General features: G+C 41.3%; 1 protein-coding gene across 1 annotated transcript; it reads right to left on the reverse strand.

Moving 5' to 3' along the window:
* Window positions 1-9,945: 9,945 nt before the first annotated feature.
* hrh2a (histamine receptor H2a) lies at window positions 9,946-11,265 on the reverse strand (the record flags this gene model as incomplete). The annotated part of the gene is made up of 2 exons (XM_083915813.1): window positions 9,946-10,121; window positions 10,260-11,265. 2 exons carry the CDS (start codon window positions 11,263-11,265, stop codon window positions 9,946-9,948), a joined length of 1,182 nt encoding a protein of 393 aa, XP_083771939.1.
* Window positions 11,266-23,372: the final 12,107 nt, after the last annotated feature.

Genomic DNA, 23,372 nt, shown 5'->3' on the forward strand with positions numbered 1-23,372 from the left:
TTATAGGGATGGACGGAGAGCGGAGGGCAAAAAAAACAGGATGGATGGATGGCGAAGGCTGAGATGTGAGAGAAAGAGTTAAAGCATTAATGGGGATCATTTGGGACTGATGATAATTGAACACATGGCTTGAGTTTGGACAAGAGGATTCCCATGGCGTTGCCTCGTCTTTATGCGCGTGTGTGTCTGTGTGTGTGTGTGTGCGTGTGTGTACTTTTAAGAGTTAATCTCCATCTTTATCTATTCTGAGTGCTAAGTAAAAGTTTCTCTGCTGTTTTTTTGGAGACATTTTTAGCCTATGATCGCTCTCAACGGCTTTTAGGGGGATCTGCCATCCACAAAATGACTGATGTAATTAATAAGTGTGTGTGCTTGCTATTGCTTTAATGACTTATGACTGATTTATGTATGTGAGGGAGTGTGCCAGTGCGGGTTTGTGTTTAAGAGCAGCTGAGTGCTCCTGAACGCCCCTGGTCGTGGCGCTAATGTGTTAATTCATTACTGCTTGTATTCAGTTGCATTGTGTCAGAGCTGTGTTTCCCGTCTCTCTCTGTCTGTGTCCTCTCCGCTTCATAAAAGCTGATTATCCTGCATGTCGCCGCCGTTCCACCCATTCTCTCTTGCCTCTTGACCTCCTCACCCCTCCTGTTGCCTGCCCGCGGGGCGCTCACGCAGGGGAGGAGGGGAGGGGAGGGACAGAGGACCAGCTGCCACCAGTCATAGTGCCCTGGTGCCTGGCAGAGGGAGCTACTCCAGCCCCCTGCTTTGCTGGGCCTTCTGGCCCCTCAGGGTGAGGGGGGGCAGTCTCATGCCACCAGCTCCACCTGTCTGGCCCCAGGCGCAGGAACGAAACCGATTAGACAAACACGCTCAGTACAGCCACATATGCATATTACTGCCAGATGACCCCCAAAGATGTCAACTCTCCAGTAACTTTGGTTTGATCAAGTGCGCTTTTGAAAGTGTTTCACAAGAGTTCTTCCAGTAATCCTTCATCTGAATTGCAAAACATAGGCAATGTTATATTTTTTGTACACATACATGCACCAGGCAATAGGCCTATATTTAAATTATGCTCCACGCAGATTTCTTCGATAACACACGCGCACACACACACACACACACACACACACACACACACACACACACACACACACACACACACACACACACGCACACACACACACAAATGCACAGAGGCACTTTGCTGTGAGGCGTGAAAGAGCGAGGGCTAAGTGAGGCCACTCCAGAGCGCTATTCTCTATATTGATTTCCCATTATCAGACCCCAGTCCCTGTGGAGTCATTAGTGCCGGGATCAAACAGACAGACAGAGAAGGAGACTAATACCAGTCACTTACACCAGCACAGGGAGATCACCTTACCTCCCTGAGGGTAGGAAGGCCAGAGAGGAGGAGAGGAGGAGAGGAAACGGAGGGGGGGTTAGTGGACGAGTGCAATGGGCTAACAGATGGAGACGGCAATGTGCAAAGAGAGAGGAAGAGGAAAGAGGTGGGGTTTCACAGTGGAACGTTCATGGGCAAATGGTAGACACTCTTTGATCACTTTATTTGGCCGTTCTGTTTCCTCTGTCGTAGCAGAAACGTCTTGTCTCGCTTTCTTGCTCTCTCTTCTCTGTTCAGCTGGGCATCCACACTGTCTCAAAAAACAACACACTGTTACCTCTTATTATTTCTTTATTCAAGTTGTCACTCGAGGGGTGACTTTTCTCTCTGTCCAACCTTGTAAAATGTAGCTCATATAGCTCTTCGTCCTCCTCTCTGTCAATAATTTTATGATAAAGATGCAATGATGAATGGTTTTCATGTAGCCAGCAGCTGCACCCCCCCCCCCCCTGCACACACAACCAGAAAGAGAAGAAAAAGTGAAGGAGGAATATGAAATGTGAGATGCTCATTTTGGTCCCTTGCTTCATAGTTTCTGTGGATTTATTTATTCTCTATGGATTCAGGAGGAGCAATGAATTCAGAGTATGAATCAACACCATCCATCTTATTCACTTCTGCCTGCCAGTGAGCCCTGGAAGTGGTGGTCAGGCTACACACAAACACACACATGCATACACACACGGCTCAGACGGGGGTGACCCTGGCCTGACCCCCCTGCTGACCCCCAATCTGTTCCCCAACCTCACACCATGAGAGACCGGGGCACACCGGGATAGGGACACACACGCTCAAAGACACACACATGCACACATTGGCACAATGTGTGATCTGATGGATATCTCCTCAGACAGTACCATGTGTGTGGGCAGTGTGCGTGTGGACAGCGTGTGTATCCGAGTGTGAGTGGTGCTGTACCCTCTGCCCCCTCCCACTGGTGTTAATTGATTCTTGGTGCGCTGTGCTGATTGGTGTGAGGACCCCTAGAGGCGGGCCCAGTCTCCATCAATGCCCCCTCGCCATTTGTGTAGCACCTCTCTCTCTCACACCAACACACAGACACACATACACACACGCACACGCACACGCACACACACACACAGACACACACACACACACACACACACACACACACACACACACACACACACACACACACACACACACACACACACACACACACACACACACACACACACACACACACACACACACGCACACCACACAGATATGCATTGTATTGTATATCTCTATATATACATGTCCACAAACTCCATTGCACGTGTTGATTGTGCATGCGATGGTGAGAAAACACACACACACACACACACACACACACACACACTCACACACACACACACACACACACACACACACACACACACACACACACACACACACACACACACACACACACACGTATGTCTTTCAGGGGGTTTTCACACCCCAGTAAAGAGGAAGCTGGCTAGCTGACATGAGCAGATTGTGGGTCATCTGAGATGATCCACACAAAAAAATGGAGGAGATTCATGAACAATATAGGTGGGCAAAGGTGTGTGTGTGTGTGTTTGTGTGTGTATGTGTGTGTTTGTGTGTGTGTGTTAGAGAGAGAGCCAGAAAGACAGTTAGAGAGATGAATCTCCGGTTATTAATTTCCAGCCGCGGCCCCTGGGCGAGATGTTAATAAAGGGCTGATTGTGACTAATTTCTTATTAATTGCCATCAGCGATTACACAGTGGCCAGTAATGTGGCTAATTTGTTGAAATGAATTTGGGTTTTCTGAGGCATTTTAATTGCTGCAGGTGGGCAGCGTCCCCTGCACATTGTCGTTCATTGCTTTTTTTCAGCAGGAAACTTTTGGAGTTATGCTGCTGCAGTGTGTGACGAGTATTAATAATGATTTGTGAATTATGGCACATTACTATAAACAGTAAAATACATGTACGCATGTCTGTTCATGTGTAGTTTTTAAACGCATTTCTGTCTGAAGCGCACAAACAAATCTTTGCATCACCATAAATGCCATTGATATCTTTATTCATCAGCTTTATGCATCACCTACATCAATATATCTACACGTTCATGATCATTACAGTGGGGACGGAGGAACGTTTAAGTGGTTGCCTTTTGTTTGTTGAATGTTTATAGCTTCCGTTAGCACAGTCTCAACGACCACTGAGGAACCAGTAGATACAAAATCCAAATCCCCCTATAAAAGAGGAGATGCCCTCTGGGCAGCCATAGCTCATAGTTGGCCTGATTTAGTGGCAGCCAGGAATCTGGGCTTGAATAAAGACAGAGAGAGAGAGGGCAGAGTGGGAGAGAGAGAGAGAGAGAGAGCGAGAGAGGAAAACATAGCTCCCCGTGTGATAAATAGCCCCGGCTCTCTCTATTGCATTAGCCGTCCGGGCCGATAGATTGCGAGCCCAATAGACCCAGACGTATGCGATTGGTTTCTCATATAAAAGTTGCATATTAAATTCCTTCACAGGACTGTGCCCCCCAAGCATGAAGGAGAGGAGGAAGAAAAGGGAGTGAAAAGCCAGAAAGTAGAGAAAGGAGTGGAAGAGCAAGAAAAAGGCTTTTTATGAGAGGCGAACAACGCAGGCAGAGAGTCGGGGGAAGCCGGAGAACAAGGGGGGAAAGATAATGTCAGTAGAAAAGTAGCTTGATGGTAGAAAAGACAAATGGTGATGTCATGCATTTAATAGGTCCACGGATATTGGGCGATGAGTGCGACTGTACGTCCATTTAATCAGTATTGCCTCCCAATGAAGATTTCTCTCTTGTTTTTCGCCCCCCCCCCTCTCCTATTCTCAGCCGTTCTCCACATGCTAACGACCTCTCTAATTGTTTCCAAGCTCATCAAGATGCTGATGTTTTAATAGTAATTAATCCGTCATTTGCCTACATGCAAACACGGGCCACTGAGGTTTGTTCACCGCTGTTTCAACACACTGATAATGCAGTAGCCTAGTCAAAGGAGACAATATCCTGCTAATTTAGCTCATCACTGTTAATTGGTTGTTAAGTGCCTTTAATTACCAAGCCGGCTTTGGGACCTAGGTCGGCAGAAAGAGGGGGGAATCGCTCTGAACGTCCCTGCTGCTGTGATGGATCTTGTGTGAACTTTAGAAAACTGAACTAAATGACCAAAGGGTGAAAAGAGGAAAAAAAAAACCTTGACCTGGTCCTGTTTTCCATCTCCTCATTTCCTTACTCCTTTTCCTTCCTCTCTTCCGTCCTCCCCGTCCCTTCCTCCATCTCTGTCTCACTCCCTATCTCTTTCTCCATGATATTATTAACTCATTAAGTTTTTTTCATTATTTTTAATAAAAGATGAGTTATGGCTTTAGCCTCACTGTGGCAGCATCCCCCCACACCCTTGTTCTCCTCCTCCTTTTCCTCCCTCCCTCCCCTCTTCCTTCCCCTTCAACCATTTAAACCCCCCCCCCCCCCCCCATTTTCTCCCTACTTCAGGGCCATATTGTGCCTCCTCCCTCCGATATGTTTGACCCTTGAACTGCGGTTTCTGACCTCGGTGTCGCTGGTTACAACCTTCTGGCCATCTTCTTTGCTTTCGCCACAGTTGCTCACGTCTATCAATCATCTGTCTTTCTCATAGCGCTGAACAGTCTTTAGGTGGCATTCATAAGATTTATGATTCATGATTCCCTCTCTTGTGTGTGTGTGTGTGTGTGTGTGTGTGTGTGTGTGTGTGTGTGTGTGTGTGTGTGTGTGTGTGTGTGTGTGTGTGTGTGTCTTACAGAGAGAGAGACGGAGAGATAGAAGGAAGGGAGAAAGAGACAAAGACAGAGACTGGAGAGAGGGGAGAGAGAGGAGAGGGGCTTGTCGATGACACAGTTGAATAATGACAATATCTATGATTGATAGCTTATACAGAGCTAGCTGGGTGTGTGTACTGTATTTGTGTGTGTGTGTGTGTGTGTGTGTGTGTGTGTGTGTGTGTGTGTGCATTAGAGTGACAAAAAGAGTCCATATGTTTTGTTTTCCCCCACATTAATCTGATGTTAAAGAAGCAATGATGAATGGTTTTCATGTAGTCTGAGCTTTCAATGGTCAAGATACAGAGACGAGTAGCGAGTGACCAGAATTACCAAGAGACACATAATGTTTATGTAGGAAAAGAGGGACTCAAGGAGATGAAAGCATAATAAATGTCTTTCAGTTAGAGAGGATGGATAAAACCAACTCCCCGAGTTATTAACTGCTCTGGGTTTCAGCCTTGAAAACCCTAAATGAAACATTTACTGCGCTTGTTTGTCATTTTCATCTCACTGTGAGTCAGGTTTAAAAAAAAAAAAAAAAAAAAGATTTTATAGAGTATGTTGTTTGTTGTTATGTTAATAAAACACTGACTATTCAGTGCATGGAAAGAGTTGTTCACTGAAATCCTTCCTCCTTAAGAAGTAATCCCTTCTAGCTCTGCTACACTGTGAGTGATGGGAGACAAAATCCAGTCATCGTTCTGTGCAAAAATGCATTCAAACATTCAGCCGAGCCTAATAAGAGGCATCAGCAGCAGCTGTACAGCCAAAGTCAAGTCCAGTGGGTATCTTTCAAAGTTAGTCTTTTGAGTGTGAGATTCTTCTTTCCGTCCTCCACTCTGGAGTGATACACCCTCGTAGTAGCTTGTCTGTATTTTCCCCAACACAATAAAGCTACTATCTGCCAGGCTAAAGACAGGGTCACATTACCCTTCTGTTCAAAGATATTACCCCGCACACAGCCCGACAAATGATGTAATGTTATGTTTCTTATGCGGGTAATAGATAAATATTGCTCGGAGCAAACATAAACTGTGAACAGTGTTTGAGAGTCACGCTACAATTTATAGTCTGGAAGTGTGATACTGTATGGTGTGTATAATGTGTATATTGTGATAAAGCGATAAAACACAATGGAGTAGTAAATTCTACACTTTCAAATGCAGTGTGTCAGGGTTTCTATCGGCTGATCTCGGTCAAAGTTATGCAAAGTTGAGCCGGCTGGGGATTGCAATGAATCTGGAAACTAGTAACGCCACATCGCATGAACTAAGTATTTACAAATGGTTAGTTCTCACTTTGCCCTGCTGATTCCTAATGCCTAATGTTTTCATCTCGTGTGTGTGTGTCACAATGACAAAATGTGGTCTTGGAGACACCTACTGTAGTGGGACCTACCACGGGACGGTTTTGAGTATTTTCCCAGCTGTTTTTATTTCCATCTGTCCACAACTGTCCATTTTGTCACCGCGATCGCATCACAATCCTGTGATGTAAAGATGTGGACAAGAAACTTTACAGGTGTGTGATTGAGATCAAAATGAATGTCGCGTTTGAAGATAGGTGTGGTCCGAGCAAGTGTGCCAGAAATAGGGGAGTAGGAAGAAGAGAACACACACTTTATACCCGTGGTCTGATTCGGCGTTGCGGCTGATTTCCTGATGTGATTCCATCATAGGATGGTCTCTAGTTGCATCTATCTTTGATTCTCTACAATTACTTCGTGTGTTGGGGGAGTTACTCTCTCTGCTCGGATCCTTTGAGAGCTCCCATAAAGAGCAGAGCCTTTTCAAACAAATCTAACTGTAAAAGGGTATCTTACTGACAGAGGACTGTGTATTTTGTCCCTCATATTTTACAGTGAAGTCACGCGGAAAGGGAGAACTTCCTAACATAGAGGGGGAATGGTTAGAGTGAAGTTTGTGCCACTGAGTTGAAGAAATGCTATATAAATGCCAAGTAATTGTTTCCATGTGGTTGAATGGGTTGTAAAAAAACCCTCCATCACTTGTTTCCAGCTGGTACCTGACATGCAGATGGATATTATGTACTGTTCTGTGTCAGTCCTCAAAGGAAATAGCTTGAAGTATGGAGAAGGTTAAGTGTTAATGTGGCAATAGTTTGAGGCAATGTGTGCTGACAGCTGTGATGAATTGTTTCCAATGTATTTTCCAATTATACAATGTTTTCTGCATCATCCCACATAATAATCCCTATCAATACCTAACTACAGCCCATCTGTATTGCCTCTAAAAATAGTATTATACAGAATAGATATAAATGGATATATTATATTCTTTATTTAAGCTGCCCCTTATTGGTACAGTATGGTTGTAATTAATGTAACAGAACATGACATTTTTTCAGTCCTCAGTTACTTTTACAGTATCATACAATACATACATTAGTCCTCTTTATGCCACTGAATTAGCAGCAGTAAAGACCTGATCTGCATTATTTGAAATGGACACATAACAGTTGTTTGCACGCTACACAAATGTTACCCGTTTCAACGCATGAAGTCCTTTCATCAACGTTTCCCTTTAAGTTCTCTGAGTTTTTTGAAACATCCATTCACTTTGTCCAGGTTGAAGTTGTGCTACTTTTTGTTTCCACTGGAGTGCACTCTTGAGTCAGCATTAAAAAAAAAATGTAATTCATGAAATTGATGACCAACAAGTTAGTTGACTGGTCTCATTCAGTCCTTCAATAATATCCACAGTAACTTCAAGAGCATTTCAGGGCCATGCGTTGCCCTGTGTGACAGTTGGATACAGTGGAAGAATTAGACAACTTGGCTCCATCCACGTAGAAGCATCATCATCATCATCATCATCATTTGTTCGGTCCTGGACGGGTAGAGGCCGGCTGTATGAGTACAGTTAGTTCTTGCTGATGAGGTGTGTTGTTGCTGAGGTCCCATTTCTCCCATTTTTGTTTGTTGCATCGGTACAGTGGTTTCTAACAGGCAGAAGAGACACGCAATGTACAATATGCGGCGAGCAAAGAACATTCACTTAACCTCTGTGGTGAGTGTGGACTAACTCCTGCTCTTGGTTTAGTCAGTTTGTTGCATCAACAGTCATATACAATACAGGGCTGCACATAATCTTTAAGGAGGTTGGATGGATGCTAGAGAAGTGAAATGCATAGGCACATACAGTATAAGACTACTGTAGCACCCAAACTGTTGTATTGTTTTAAGAAACATTAATCTCAATTTTTTTAGCTGTAAAAAAAATCCCAAAATAAAATTAACAGTAAAATATATTTTGTTTTGTCATTAAATGCATTGAAAAATAATTTGAACAAATAGTTTAGAAAAAGTTAAGAAATGAACTATAAAAAGATGAGTAATAATAAATCCTCCTGGTTACAATAAAGGATCCACTGATTCAATACTGACATCAGGCCGATAATGTCTCAAATAGGTGGGTCAAGTATTGGTGACAATGTGCCATTTTATATTTATATTCTGCTTATTTACTAATATACATTAGTAATTCATGTTAATTCCTTTTTAAGTTTTGACCAATTTGTTTCCACATTTAAGAGGTTTACACTCGAATTTCAATTCATGTTCATTCTAGAGATTTCTTTTGCCAAGTTGTTGCTGCACAATTTATTATTTTGATAATAAATAACAATTCAGTTTATTTATATTAATGTATTTAATACATTAATATAATGCTTTTTTGCTTTTACAAAGTTAGGAAAGCCTGATGTTGCTTAGGAAAAGCCTTTTTGACCTTTTTCATGAAAGATAATCCACAAACCGCTGTAGCTGCAGAAAAATCCTTCCCCAATTCAAGACTGTAGTTGTAAGACGTAAGCTTTCTGTCTGTGCTGCGAGGATTTCCCCTGCTTATGACATGACGAGGTGTCATTATTATTATTATTATTTTTAACGGTATCTGAATGATAAAACTGTCCTTATGCTGACTGACATTGCCTTACAATGTATTGGAAGTCATGAAGACAAAAAAACAACTACTTTTGTTTTTTGGTTGCTTTAACTAATACACACTTCACAATGCAGCAGCACATACAAAGAGCAAACCACTTAGTCAACAGTGTTCACAAAGCGCGAACAAAGAAATGAGAGCAGGATGTGAAACTGGATAATGTATTTCCTCTGTGCTGAAGGCAAATTTCTTGGCCTAATAAGCATATTGCCATATGGCCTGATGCACTGTGGATGACACCGCTAGGATCTGTGTGTCACAGTTCATTTGTTTTGGGCCTGACATGATCTGTGGGGGCGATGGGGGTGTCAGTGTGAATATTTACTTACATGGTGTATTATGGGTGCTTTTACTGCGGCACTGAGGGCTTCCTAATAGAGGGTTAATAAATCTCTATCCATCTTTTTGTCTTTCTGTTGCTCTTTTGTTGTTCATCTGTTGGATTCTAGTTCTTGGTTGCAATAGGCCGCAGTATAGTGAACACAGTACACACCTCACCAGCGCAAGCTCAGCACGACCTATACTCGTAGAGAGGGAAGAAAGACAAGAAAAGTCTGAAATGTTTGAGCGAGTGATTCAGATTTTGTTTGAAAGTAAGACAGAGTAGAAAAAAAACAAACCAGTGCAATTACGTGAGCGAGATGTCACATACAAGATTTTTTCTTAGTGAAACAGGTTAGTTTTTGAAGGCACGGTATTTCAGTCATTTGGAGTCATTACTTCTCCTTATTGTGTCATTTTGTATCTGTGTTTTTGAAATATAAAATATGTATGCTAAATAATAATTTACCTTTCGTTTCCATTGACATCTGTGGCGGTAGTGTTATTTGCAAATTGGATAGTTGCTGGGGCTGTCCTGCTGTTCATTTCTTGAAGCATTAAGTCTTGCTCTGTTACACCTGCCCTGCAGGTGGCAGGGGTGTGGCCACACAGCAGTGTCACCTCTGTAAGCTGGTCTCTGGCTGAGAGGGGGAGAAAGAAAGGAAGACTAACATTGGAGACTATAAATATACGCATTCACACTAGTTGCAACTGTTTGTTGGTCAGAAATAGATATTCCGTCTTAAAGGTCTTATGTCGTGTTCTTTCTACAGCTTTACCTGCTGTCACAGTTGGAGACGGCTGTCGGCTTCTCCGCCCACTGTAGATAGGGCATCGACATCTCAGTAGACGAGTGTAGGCTGACCTGAAGTCCCTGTTGAGGGCGCCGTAGAGCATAGGGTTGAGTGCTGAGTTGGCGTAACCCAGCCACAACACAATGGAAAATTCTGGTACCTCGCTTGGGTCTGGATGCTCCTGTATACCCAGCACTGTGAACAGGATGAAATACGGCAGCCAGCACACTACAAATGCTCCTATCACTGCTGCCAGTGTCACTGTGGCTTTGTGCTCACGCAGAGCCACAGCTGTAACACTGGAAACCACAGTGGTAGTGGTGGAAGGATTGTTCCTGCAGTTGTAGTTAGTGATGCAAGTGGGTCGGTCACTGATGATGCGTTTGGCCTGTGCCCGCGCAATGCGAAGTATTCGGAGGTAGGTCCAGCACATAGCCACCAGAGGCAGGTAGAAAGTGAGAAGAGAGTCTGTCAGTACGTAGGGCCTGTTCAACTCAAAACGGCATCTCCTCTCTGGGGCCCAAGGCCCATGGTTCTGCACTGTCCCGTTAACCGTGTTCCACCCCATTTGGATGGGCAAGAAAGACACGGCTACGGACACAGTCCAAACGCTGGCCATGGCCACAGCAACTCTCCATGGCAACACCAGTGAGGCGTATCTCAGAGGCATCGTCACTGCCAGGTAGCGGTCCACGCTGATGGCCAGGAGGGTAAGGATCGAGGCGGTGCATAGCATGACGTCCATAGAGATATAGAAGTTGCAGAAGGCGGGGCCGAGTGGCCACTCGTTGTTGAGCTGGAGGAGCGCGGAGAAAGGTAGGACCAGGAGGCCAAGCAGCAGGTCTGTCACAGCGAGCGACACGATGAAGCAGTTGGTAAGGCAGCGGAGGCGTCGAGAGGCGCAGACAGCCAGGCACACCAGCACATTACCACCAACAGTCAGAAGGATGAGGAGGGACAGGATGACGCCCAGCATAATTTGTGACAACATTATCACTGGAGCTTTATTTGAGCCATTGTTATGTTTTCTTTTTACAGATTTAAACTACATGAAAGGCCTTAAGCTCACATATAATTTTATTACATATGTTCACACAGTGTCTGGGTGCTCCAATTTATTAAGGTGCTCTAGGTCTCCATGGTCAAATATGAGTTAAGATCTTGACTTCATCTGATCCCTCGGTCTCCCTCTCTCTCTCTCTCTCCCAATATTTCCACTTCTTCAGATGCTAATTTACTTGTTTGTTGTTCTTGATGGGCCCTAAGCTTTCAGCTCTCCTGTGACTCGACCACGCCAGTGCGCCCATTCATGACAATATTTATCAAAAACGTTGTGCAAGAAGTTGGTTGAGCAATATTTGTCTCTTGACAAATTCTGCTGCTGTGAATTGCAAATCAGCACTAAATGTGGCTGCTGAAATGTGTGTGATGGCTGTTAAACATCGTTCTGTCTGTGTGGCTGGTCCTTGCTGGTCCATGGCATCACCGTGGCTTCAACACTATATCCTTTGGCTTTAGGGACACCTAGTGGACAGACATGAGAAACACAGTTAGTAATCAGCAAAGTGTTTCCTGTGATCTCATGTATTGCACAGACATGCTTACAGGACATAGAGCAGTTACTTCCTTTTGATTTGGTTGTAACTTGCTATATATAATTATTATTATTATTATTATTATTATTATTGATTTATTCATAGTTGATTTATTTAAATCCCTGATGACAGATTATACTAGTCTAATTTACATGCATTATGTGCCACAACTATAACTGGATTAGCGTTATAAAAAGAAAAAGAAGCACTTATGGATACATTCTCATTACTCTTTTGACTCTATTACTATTACTCTCACTATTTTATCAGTGCATGTGTTTTTTGTTTGTGCAGTATATCTTTGGGCATACATGGCCTCTGAAGCTCTTTTTTCCCATCTATGGATTAATGCAGTACACTAAATGATGGAATACACTAATGCAGAGAATTTGAAATATTTTTTGAAAATGATCGGTTGTTTATTATAACCAGTCACAAACTGGTTATAATAAAAAAAATCATGAGCATGGCAAATAAAAATAAATCAAGTAAAAAAAACTTAAGTCATAAAGACATAGAGTACTGACTTGGCACCAGGCCTGCAGAAACCGATAAAAAATATTATAAATTGATCACCACTGACAGAATGACATACTGCTTTTGGAAGAAAATAAAAATATATTCTCTGGTAAGTTTCCAGTGAACTGTGTAATGAATTACGTTAATTACGTTGTTTAGGTACTTCTCTGTGTAATAACAAAAAATGCGATTTCAGCTGTAAAAATAAGTCTCAACCAATTCATCCTATTTGCTCAGAACGTTTTGTTATTTATTTAGACCGCAACTACTTTCGGCTTGACATTATATTATATGATGTTGCAGCGTGCACTGTCTGGGTTGTCTGCGTGAACTTTGGAAAAGTGAAACCACATGTGACCATTTTGGGCTTGCCATTGTCCTGACTCACTGTGACTTGAACAAGATGCGGGGGCGACCTAGTCTCCTTGGGTGTGTTGGAGCTGTCCCTTGGTCTGTCGAACATGGAGAGAAGAGGACAGAGAAGCTGGGCCTAATGCATTCTCATGTACTGAACCGTTGATCCAATTTAAATATAATTTGGTGCCCAACCCTACTCAAAACTAAGCAAGATCTAACATTTAATAATAATTGGCAACTGTGGCTTAATTTGTAGCACAGGTCTGAATGTTCCCTTAAGCTGTGTTTCCACCAGGTGGTCCTTACACATTTTAGCAGTTATTTTTGCGTTTCCATTGTCAAAAGTTGTGTATGGTACCAACAGACGCACTCCATTTTGTCCCTTTTTGTTCATCACCCTTCTGTTAAGATTACCTATCACACTGCTCTGATACTAGAAGGTGGAGCTAGAAACACAGAAGCCAGTTGATTGACGCATTGGTGAAGAGGAAATACAGCAAAATCAGGACGGAGCAGCTTGTTTGTTGGCGCATGGCTGTCAACGACCTCAATCGCACGTCTGAGCAACGCAGCAGGAAGTGTAAAAAACAAAAACAACAGCAACTTGCGTGGTCAATGCGATTCTTACCATTCTGTAATAACTCTGCCTACATTAAAGAGTACTGTCTGCGGTGGAAACGCAAAGCAGATCTAGTTTTTAGGTGCATGTCTGTATGGGTTACGTACAGTTCCAGAGATACTATAATAATAAAAAAGTTTTGATGGAAACAAAAGCTAAATTTAGCTCTGGCACGATTGCTGAGTTGTGAAACAAAAATTCAACATAGTTCATGTCTGATTCTAAACTTAAAGAGAAATTCCTGCGTAAAATAATACCAGGGTCTTATTCGTCAAAAACACTCGTCAAATAAGCCCTCAAGATAAATCTTTCCGTGTAACAACTATTAACGGAGAAATCCCAGACAGTGGCTAACAGTCACTAACAGCCGAATGTGGCATTAAAACAGCTTTTTAGCAGCAGCTCCTTTAGTAGTAAACTCAATTTAAGGCGATAACCAAATGCAATCCAAAAGGAAGGAGCCCATTGATGCTTTGGTTAATATGTAGGTTTGGTGTTATTTTGAGCACTATTAGTGGTTAAATAGGCTGTTTTAATGCGTTTACCATGCTGCCCCATGCTTATTACTGTTAGCCGCATTCGGCTGTTAGCAACTGTCCGGGATATCTCCGTTAATAGTTGTTAGACAAAAAAAATTGTCCCAATGGCTTATTTGATGAGTGTATTTGCCGAAACAGACCCTGGGATGATTTTACGCAGGAATTCAGTAAGGGAGCACCATAGTAACAGATAATCGAGTAACAATTATTATTGTTATGTGTCAATACAAGGAAAGTGTTCCTTTTTATAAAAAAAAAGCATGTTGCTGTCAAATGTTTAGGAATTTGTTGCTTTCTCATTTCCAGTTATTTCATGTCCGTCATTTACTTGCAAGCAAAAGTAAAGTTGCCATTTTAGACAGTCAGCTAATATAAATTCCAATCTATCTATAATAAAACCATGAACCAAGACAGTAGTTTGTTTATAGTAGTTAGTTAGTTTGTTTTTGGACCAGATGTGTAACTGTGTATACAGCAAGCACGGCTAAGTATCTCTGATTAATCTCCTGCAGCTGACATGATGCAAAATCTTCTTTTGGTTCCAGCATTGTTAAATATGATTAACATTTTGATGCGTTGGGTTTGGTCAGACTGATAAGAGCTGCTCTGTCCAATATGATCAGAGTTTGTGAATAATAATATTTTAATTAACAGTTACCAAATATGGCCATTAATAACAAATCGTTTTTTGTTTTTAATCAAATGACATTGAAACCTTCTGCTACTTTTCATGAAGTACTTGACACAAATCCTGCTCTTATGGATACTAAATGTTTTGTTTCCTACACAGACCTTGTTTAGAGTGACACCTGGTTATTTGTCCCCTGTGAACTCATTAATGGCATGCAGGCATGAGTTTTTAATGTGTGCTTGGTGGAATGAGGGTAACTACTTGATAAGTGAGGATGTGTGTGTGTGTGTGCGAGAGTGTGTGCGGAGTACATGTATTTGCGTCAGTGGGTGGTGGGTAATGTTTGCTCTTCTATTTTCTAACACTGTAATGGATATTTGGACATTTGCCAAACTTGGTCGAGCTCACTTATCACCTCAAAGAGTGAGAGAAAAAGAGAGAGCGAGAGAGAGAGAGAGAGAGAGGCGGACATGGAGAGGTGGACAAACTGGCTTCACATGAAGACGAGGCGAAAGAACATTAGACTATTTGATGGGAAACACACAGAAATAAATGTTTTAATTAAATCTGGGTCTACGGAAACCAGAACACCCTCTCTAATCTTTGAACTCTAATCTTCGCTTCTTTGTTCCGCGGACACATTTCTGTCACTAGCTCTCGCTGCTTTGAACTTCATCCAGAGCAAACACTGATAACACCGCCACTAACGTATGAAGTGCAGCTCTCAAATGCACATGACATCTCAGCCTTTATATCTGACTGAACGGCAGACCGACTCACTGAAACGACCACTCTACTCTACTATTTTCATCATCAAAATCTGTTTCTAAGGCAGTCAGTTTTTTGCTTTGTCTTACACACACACCCACACACACACACACACACACACACACACAAACACACACACACACACACACACACACACACACACACACACAATCACACACACACACACACACACACACACACACACACACGCACACAATGTGAGGAATGTCCACATTTATTACACAAGAGGTTTTTCAATAACCACGTGTCAACCCTGGGACATAATATATATGAGGGTACATATGTGTGTTCACAAAGTTATCTGCCCTCAGCCAAACACATTAGTTCCTTTTCTCATGTGTGTGAGAGCATAACTGTATTCATTTCCTGTTTATTTCATCATAAATATTTGTGTTTTAATAAATCTGTATTAATATACAATCCTGCCCACTCACTTAGCAAGAATCACAAGTAAGCATAAGACTTGTTTAGTACAAGTAAGATGCAAGTGACTTGCATGCATTTATATTTTATCAAGTCACTGTTTGTTCTTGAAGACTACATTACGTAGTCTTCAAGAACACATTCATTCAAAATCATTCACATCACTGTTGAAATATGATATCCTTCTATAGTAAATAAAGCATCATTCATTCAGACAGCATGCTACTTTATTACTGGCCATCTGTTTTCTTTCACAAACTTCTCATTAATTGTCCCTAATGGAAAACAATGATGAGTGTTACAACATCTGTGTATATAACCACAGACACACATACACACACACACACACACAGTCACATGTAGGCGTGCATGCACACACTTAATCACAAGCCTAAAAATATGTCTTAGTAATGGATTTTGAGAACTGTAATGGATTGTAATGACTGCCGAGTGCTGTGTTTTCCACAGGATGTAAAGGCTGCTCTACCCTGAGGTTTTCTGCAGTAGAATGCTGTTTCATGTTTTTCAAGAGACAACGAAAAGGTTGCATGGGGTTTGAGGTTGCATCAGTGCTTGAAGGTGTCATCCTGGGACAGGTCTATCTATATCTGTGTGTAATGACCAACAGATGCCGGACATAACAGAGATTAAATATTAAGTGATTAACAGTAAGGAGTTCCTAGTCAGCTTCCTTCAAGAACAAGTATGATGCAAATGAGCCACAGAGTCTTTATTCTGCCCCATCTAGACCTTCCATTACTCAGTAAGTGGCCTGTTGAAAAGAGCCCAATTTGGGTATTGAGATGAAAGGCAGGCAGAAAAAACTTGGAACAGTGGCTCTTTACCAGACACGGTCTGAGCTCGGAGATGAGTAATGAGGTTATTTAGCTCTCAGCTGGGACTAGCTTCCTGATTTGCAAGATTCTCCGAATACCAAGTGTTCATTCTGTGACTTTTTTTTACCAGCCAGATGTGTCTTATTTATTTATTTATTTATTTACGTATTTCGAAATAAACAGATATGGAATATCTGCTTTGCTTTAGCCCAATCATTAACCAGAAAGTAATCACTCATATTGTCACAAATGCAATGAGTTTGAATATGTTTGCTAAGAGTCAGGAAATTGATTAATTCTGCTCTCTAAAGTCAGTGCAATGTTGAGATCAGCTGTGAATTTGACGTAGTTGCTGCAGAATAATTACAGATACTGGAAATAATTCATTAATTCATTCAGCCCATTGGCACTCCATCACAGTTAGTGTTTCTGCCACCTGGTTGGTGGGAGGTGTGGCAGTGTCGTACGTAAGATGACTCACTGAACCTGACCACTTGCTTTGTCTCTGCAATGCTGCTGAAATGTGTGCAGAGCTTTGTGTCAGCAGCAGTACTGCAAGGCACAAGTACATGCAGTGACGCCATGGACTTCTCAGTTGCGCTTTTTTTGGGTAGTGGTCGGTCAACGGCAGGGTTGAGAGAGTGAGAGTGAAACCAGCAGTAGCTAGTGTTTATTCTGCAAACTTCTCAACTCTATTAGCAGAGCTGTAGATTGTTATTGTTATTTTTTGATTGTAATGCATCCAAATACTGTGAAAATATCAAAAGAGTAAATCCGAAGGAGAAATGCACACAGCCTGTATTCAGAAACTGTTTTTAAACCAGCCACCAGGACTTCTGTACGGTTGTGATGTCACAACTATAGTATACAGCCATTAAAGTCATTCCCCGGCTGCAATGAGGGTGCAGTGATACAGAGAGCACAGACAGGGAAGATCGAGAAACACTGACCGAGCAGACTGGGCTTCTTCAGGAGTTTTTTTTTTTAAAGAGACAGGTGCTAAAACTGAGAGTTTCAGACAGAGGGCGAATACAGGTTTAGTCAGATAATAATATGCGAAAAATTATGTGTTTTTTAAACATTAAAGCATGAAAACATGTTCTAGTTGAAATCCAAAAAGCAAGTATGAACCTGAAAATTTGCATAATAAGGGACCTTTAATTAGCGAGGACTGTCATACTGAAAGGGTCTACCAGTACAGATGTTGAAAGCAACTTTTATTCCTGAACAGTATCCTGCGTCCTTCAGGGCGACATAATGCAATAAGTCATCTGAATGCTTCATCTTTCCGTAAATAATTCAATTGAGCAAAAATACAAGTCTCACTCACTTCCTCTGCTTTTGCAAAGCAATCTATAGCTGTCTTTGTCCGGTGTGTGTGTGTGTGTGTGTGTGTGTGTGTGTGTGTGTGTGTGTGTGTGTGTGTGTGTGTGCGTGTGTGTGTTTGTCTTGGTTTTGTCCTTGATAGAAAGATCTAGAGAGAAGTGGTCTGGGATGGTGGGTTGCTTGGTAACAGTTGTGTGTCCTCCTGAACAGTGGAGGAAAGCTGTGGAATCCTGACGAAGCGTGAAAACGAAACACACGGAGCGACAGACACGTACACAGACGGGGGAGGGGGAGGGGGGCATATAAAATATGCATAGCTACTAACAGCATGCATTGCTGTGTCACAGACATGCATAAGTTCAGGCCAGATGGGGATAATGATTGCCCTGAATGTGTCAATCTTGTCCTTACCAAACCTCTGTTCAACATTACAGCTTGCTTTCATATGTAGTGCTTTAGCTTTATACATTTAAGTAGAAGCACATATAGATATTTGTATAGAAAAACACATACATCCAAATTTCCTGTCATATCTTGCAGTTGTGCTATTTAAACAGATGCTCAGCATCGCATATGGTTCCCTGACCAAGTCATGACACTTAACCACATCCTCTCTGTCTTCAGTTGATGGCTTCAGATGATACACACATTGCAAATTGACTTCCATTCTTCACTTGGCTTAAGCCTCCCAGTTTGAGCTCTAGAAGTAATGATGTGCAACATTTTTGCAGTAATGAATGCAGCCATTCTTCAGGCTTGATACTTCCACAGTATTTACAAAGCACCTCAGTTTAGTATTCAAAAAGACATGGAAGTCTCTCTTTTTATGATATGGGTACTGAAGACGGAAACAGAAGAAAGGGGGTTAGCATTAGCTAGCATTAGCTAGCATTAGCAGTGAAACCCCAAATTTCACATATAAACATATAAAATAAAGAGCACCAGCTACAGAAAATGACCTTTATCATCATAAAAGTCAAGATGTCACAGATTATTTAAGTAATCTCTCAGGAATGAAGTGCAGGTAAACCATCTGTATCTTTTCTGTTCTGGGCAATATGAAACATAAATTAACAAGAAATCAGGGATCACTGAATGACTGCCATAAATAAAGATTAAATTCTATTGGAGGTCTTTATTGGTTAAAAAAAGTGGATCAGATTTCCCCATTTATACTATAGAGTCGGTCTATTATCATTATATTCAGACTGTGAGCATAGGAGTCTTATCATAATTATGCATTCATATCTGATAATTTGCAACTCTCTTACCATTGTTCTACAGAATCAGGAAATTAGCAAAAAAAACTTTTTGTCTGGGAATGTGTAACTGATTATCCATTTAAGATCATGAAACCAGAAAGGTGAAGTGCAAATGTAGAAGTATGAAATAAAATGATGAGTTACAACACATTTTACACACACAGAATAATCTCACTTCCTCATTGTCATTACTGATTAAATGACCATTTGTGTATTTGTCATTGTGAGTTCACATTCTCACACAACAGGATTGATTCAGCTGAACTCTCCACAATCATAGACTTGTATCTAAGCTAAAACACAATTACAAAATAAGTAAATAAGTAAACTGTTTCCTTACAACTGAGCTGACAAACATTAAGAGCACGAACCGATGCAATCCGTCTTTTCAGGACAGGGGTCATGTGTCACTAACCACACACATACTGCTCCTCTATCTATATCTCTTTTTACGTTTTTTAGCATGAAAATGCTAAAAAAATGAACTCCAAAAAGCAAAAATGCTCCAAAACTGATATTGATAAGTGATAAAAGATAATGAAACAGCATTTTTATTCAACGTGTCAGTAATTAAACAAATGGTGGAGCAAATATTTGACAAATTGAGTTAATGCATAATTTCTTTAACCTCTAATACTCTTGCATTGGCTGCTAAAATATATACCAGCAAATCAATGCAGAATTAGAGCAAATCTTGAGTCTAACTTAATTATGCTGTTATACCACAAACACAGCTGGATTGACTGTGTGCTCGCACAAAACACATTCAAATTCAATGACATATTAAAAATATTTAAGCAAGTATGAAGTAGGAATTATCAAGTAGGTGAATTATCAACTCACCTCGGTTCTGTTTTTCCTCTTCTGAGACGACTGCCCCCGCTGCTCTGCTCCCTGACAGCTGAGAGAACCACAGTCTCGCTCACAAAGTGTGTGTGTAATAAGTGTGTAAGTTTGTGTGGGAAAGAGAGGAGAGAGAGAGAGAGAGAGAGAAAGTGAGGGAGCACCAGTCGCTCACACACAACTCTCTCTCTTTCTTTGTCTCTCTCTTTGACTCTCTCTGTGTCTGCTCCTATTATTCTTCTATACCTCTAGGGTAATTTTCTTTTGAAATGATTTTAATAGCGCTTCCATGCTCTTATCACACCTCCTAACTTGTATGTACCGGCTGCTCCTGTAAAGCAGAAACAAACTGTTGCCTTTGGAGACTGGGCTGTGAATAATTCAAGCAACCTGTGGCATTCAGCCTTAATGGAATTGCTGGCAAATATGTCCAGTTTTCAGTGGGCAGAGACACACGAGGAAGACATGCATGCATGCATCATTTCTTGTCTTTTAATAACATTTTCCTTTTCATGTCTCATGCTGACACAAATACCACTGCTGTCTTTAAACAGTTTTCTTCTTCTTCAGAATTTTTTAGAGCTTCGTGGATGGATGGATTTTGGGTAAATGTATGAGAACTGGCACCAGTTGCACTGGAGTGATGTCAATGACCCGAGAGGTCACAAAGATTTCTAAATCAACCTGTCTATTTCTGGTGCAGCGGTTTATTTAGCCTTCCGTATCTGTTTTTCACATGCTTTGGCCCTGGGTGTGGATTCTCTATCATTTCCAATATCTGTTCATTGTCTGGGCTGCTGGCTGACATTCATAACTCATTATCACGTCTCTTTTCATAACTTTTATACTGTACGTTTTTTTGCCTTCCCTTTTCCTTATCTGTCTAATGTCTGTCTGTCTTTGGCTCTGTCTCAGTTTCTGTGGCTTTGTTCACGTCTTAGCTGGTTCTGAATCTTTTTTTTGTCTCTTTTGTGCTTTTTCTTTCTTTAATAGACTATCCCTTTGCCTGATGTCCCTTTTTGTTCTTTCATCTGTAAATTGCTTTACGTCTGGTTGTATCAGTCCGTTACATTTCATTTTTTTCTTTCCACACACCTTAAGCTCCACCCTTATTTCTCCTTGTGTCACAGCAACAAGGTTCCAGTTTTGTTCCACTACACAGAACTATGCGATAACATATCTTTCTTTATCATTTTTTCTTTTTTTCTGTCCTTCTCTCTTTCTTTGTTCATCAACCTGCCTGTCTTTCTCTCACTCTCCCTTTCTAAAGCACACTAAAGCCCTATTCGGACGGGATTTGTTTAATGTGGGGACGTGGGGTAAAATAGTCATACCTCAGGACGTCTGTAATATAAATGGCCAATTTGCACCGGATTAAGAAATCTCTGTATTCTACTAGGAGTGGGTGGGGTTATTCGATTTACGTCACCTCCCTGTAGCCAAGTGCGTGCAACGTAGCTTCCTGATATCGCAAAATTGGGTAAACACGAAACTAAAGGACAGAGTCGATTAAAAGTGTGTTCAGTGCTTCTTCAAGCGCCTCCATGCTCAAAAATATGATCAAACTGTATTGACGGGATTTTTTCTGCACCGTTTTACAGTAGGTGAAAATCACTGTAATTTTTATTGCCATTCTCCGGAATAATCACTGACATGGCACATTCGGACAGAACTAAAACCTCTGGTAAAAGTGACCTTACCGCCCGTCCCCTCATAAACTAGTCCTATCTGAGTGTTGTTTCCATAATAGCATACCCTCTGAATTTTTTGAGCTGGTGAAGATACCTGATTGGCACTCACACCTCTGGGCTGACTTTTATAATTAACACTATAGATGGGTGTTCCTTGACTTTGACGCATTTGGGCCTAGTGTTCCCATGCAAGGCAGAGTAAGGAAATGGACCAGTTTATTTAAAGTGGCCTTATGTGAAAAGGCAGTTGGCAGTGATACTTCAAATACCATTATGAAGTCACTGAGAAGTGAAACCACAGCTCTCAGTCTAGGTCAACAATGTGTATTAAATATGCCATGTCTTGATGAGATAAGTTAATGCCAGGGGTATAAAACAAAATATACATTATTTAGAACTCTACCACCCTCTTTTGGATCTGCAAAGTAATTAAATCATTTAAAGGAAATCAGCCATTTGTTTATGTGTTAGTTGCAGGCAAACAGACAAGATAAATACAGCCAAGAAATCACTTACTGATGTTGCATATGATGATGGCCAAAAAAACCTATCTAAATCAAAATGCTTCTTAAATGAAAACAAATGTAAGCAAATGGAAGTCTAAAGCAACAGGCTGAATAAACTCAAATAGGGATCAGCTGTTTTGGAGCGGGCTTGTATGAGGTACTTATCTACCGTATGTTACCTACAGTAGATCAAGGTTAGCACGCAGACAGGCAGTACCAAGAATTGGATGGGGGCCGCACTGTAAATATAATTTGGCTGCCTAAAAAAAAAAAATCTATTTCAGTTTAAATGTACATATTGTATTTAAAATATTTTCGACGCTTCACCTCACCTTCAGGCAGTGCTCTCCTCAAGTTTCCACAGAAGTTTCCCTTCTCTCTCTTTTGGCTGTTTTGTTTCCCTCTGCAAAGGTTCTTCTGTACACTTGGCTCATTTGTATTGTCTTGTATTTGTTTATTCCGAAAAAAGGCGAAAAAAAATCTTACTCGAACCGCTGGTCTGCAGCTTAATACAGTGCTCAGCACAGCTGCACTTATGCGCAGGAACACATTAAAAAAAATGAAATGCCAAAGGAAAGAGCTGTCTGATGGCAAGGTAACACAGTGGACATTTTCTAGATGTAGTCTATTCTTAAACTGATCTTTTCTTTTTTTAGATGGATTTTTTGTTAACGTGATTTTGCTGCAGTTGCTGCCCCCGTCCACAGCAGCGTCTATGTGCTATTCATTGTCTGTAGTTAGTGATATTTCGGTTTTAAAATCATTCTGGGGTCTTTTTAGGCAAAATCGGTCATGAAATAATAAATCATCAATGGGCTCCTTCCCTTTGGATCGCATTTGGTAATGACTTGAATGGAGCAGCTAGTACTGGGGCCAGTAGGTAAGTCTTTCAAAACACTCTTTTAATAAACTCTGTGTTCACTAACTATGTTGTTGGTGCTTTGGTTAATGTATAGGGACTCTTATCATGCTACTGCAGAGGTTTGGTGTTATTTGGAGCAGTATTAGTGGTTAAAAAAGACGTTTAAGTGCGTTCAACTCACCGCCCGAGCTTATCCATGTTAGCCGCGGCAGGCTGTTAGCATCTCCGGAAAATTTACGTTAATTGTTCATACATGAAAAAAATGGTCTCGATGGCTTATTTGATAACCCAATTTGCCTA

This window comes from Echiichthys vipera, assembly GCF_963691815.1.
Source record: "Echiichthys vipera genome assembly, chromosome: 6".
Classification (NCBI taxonomy): domain Eukaryota; kingdom Metazoa; phylum Chordata; class Actinopteri; order Perciformes; family Trachinidae; genus Echiichthys; species Echiichthys vipera.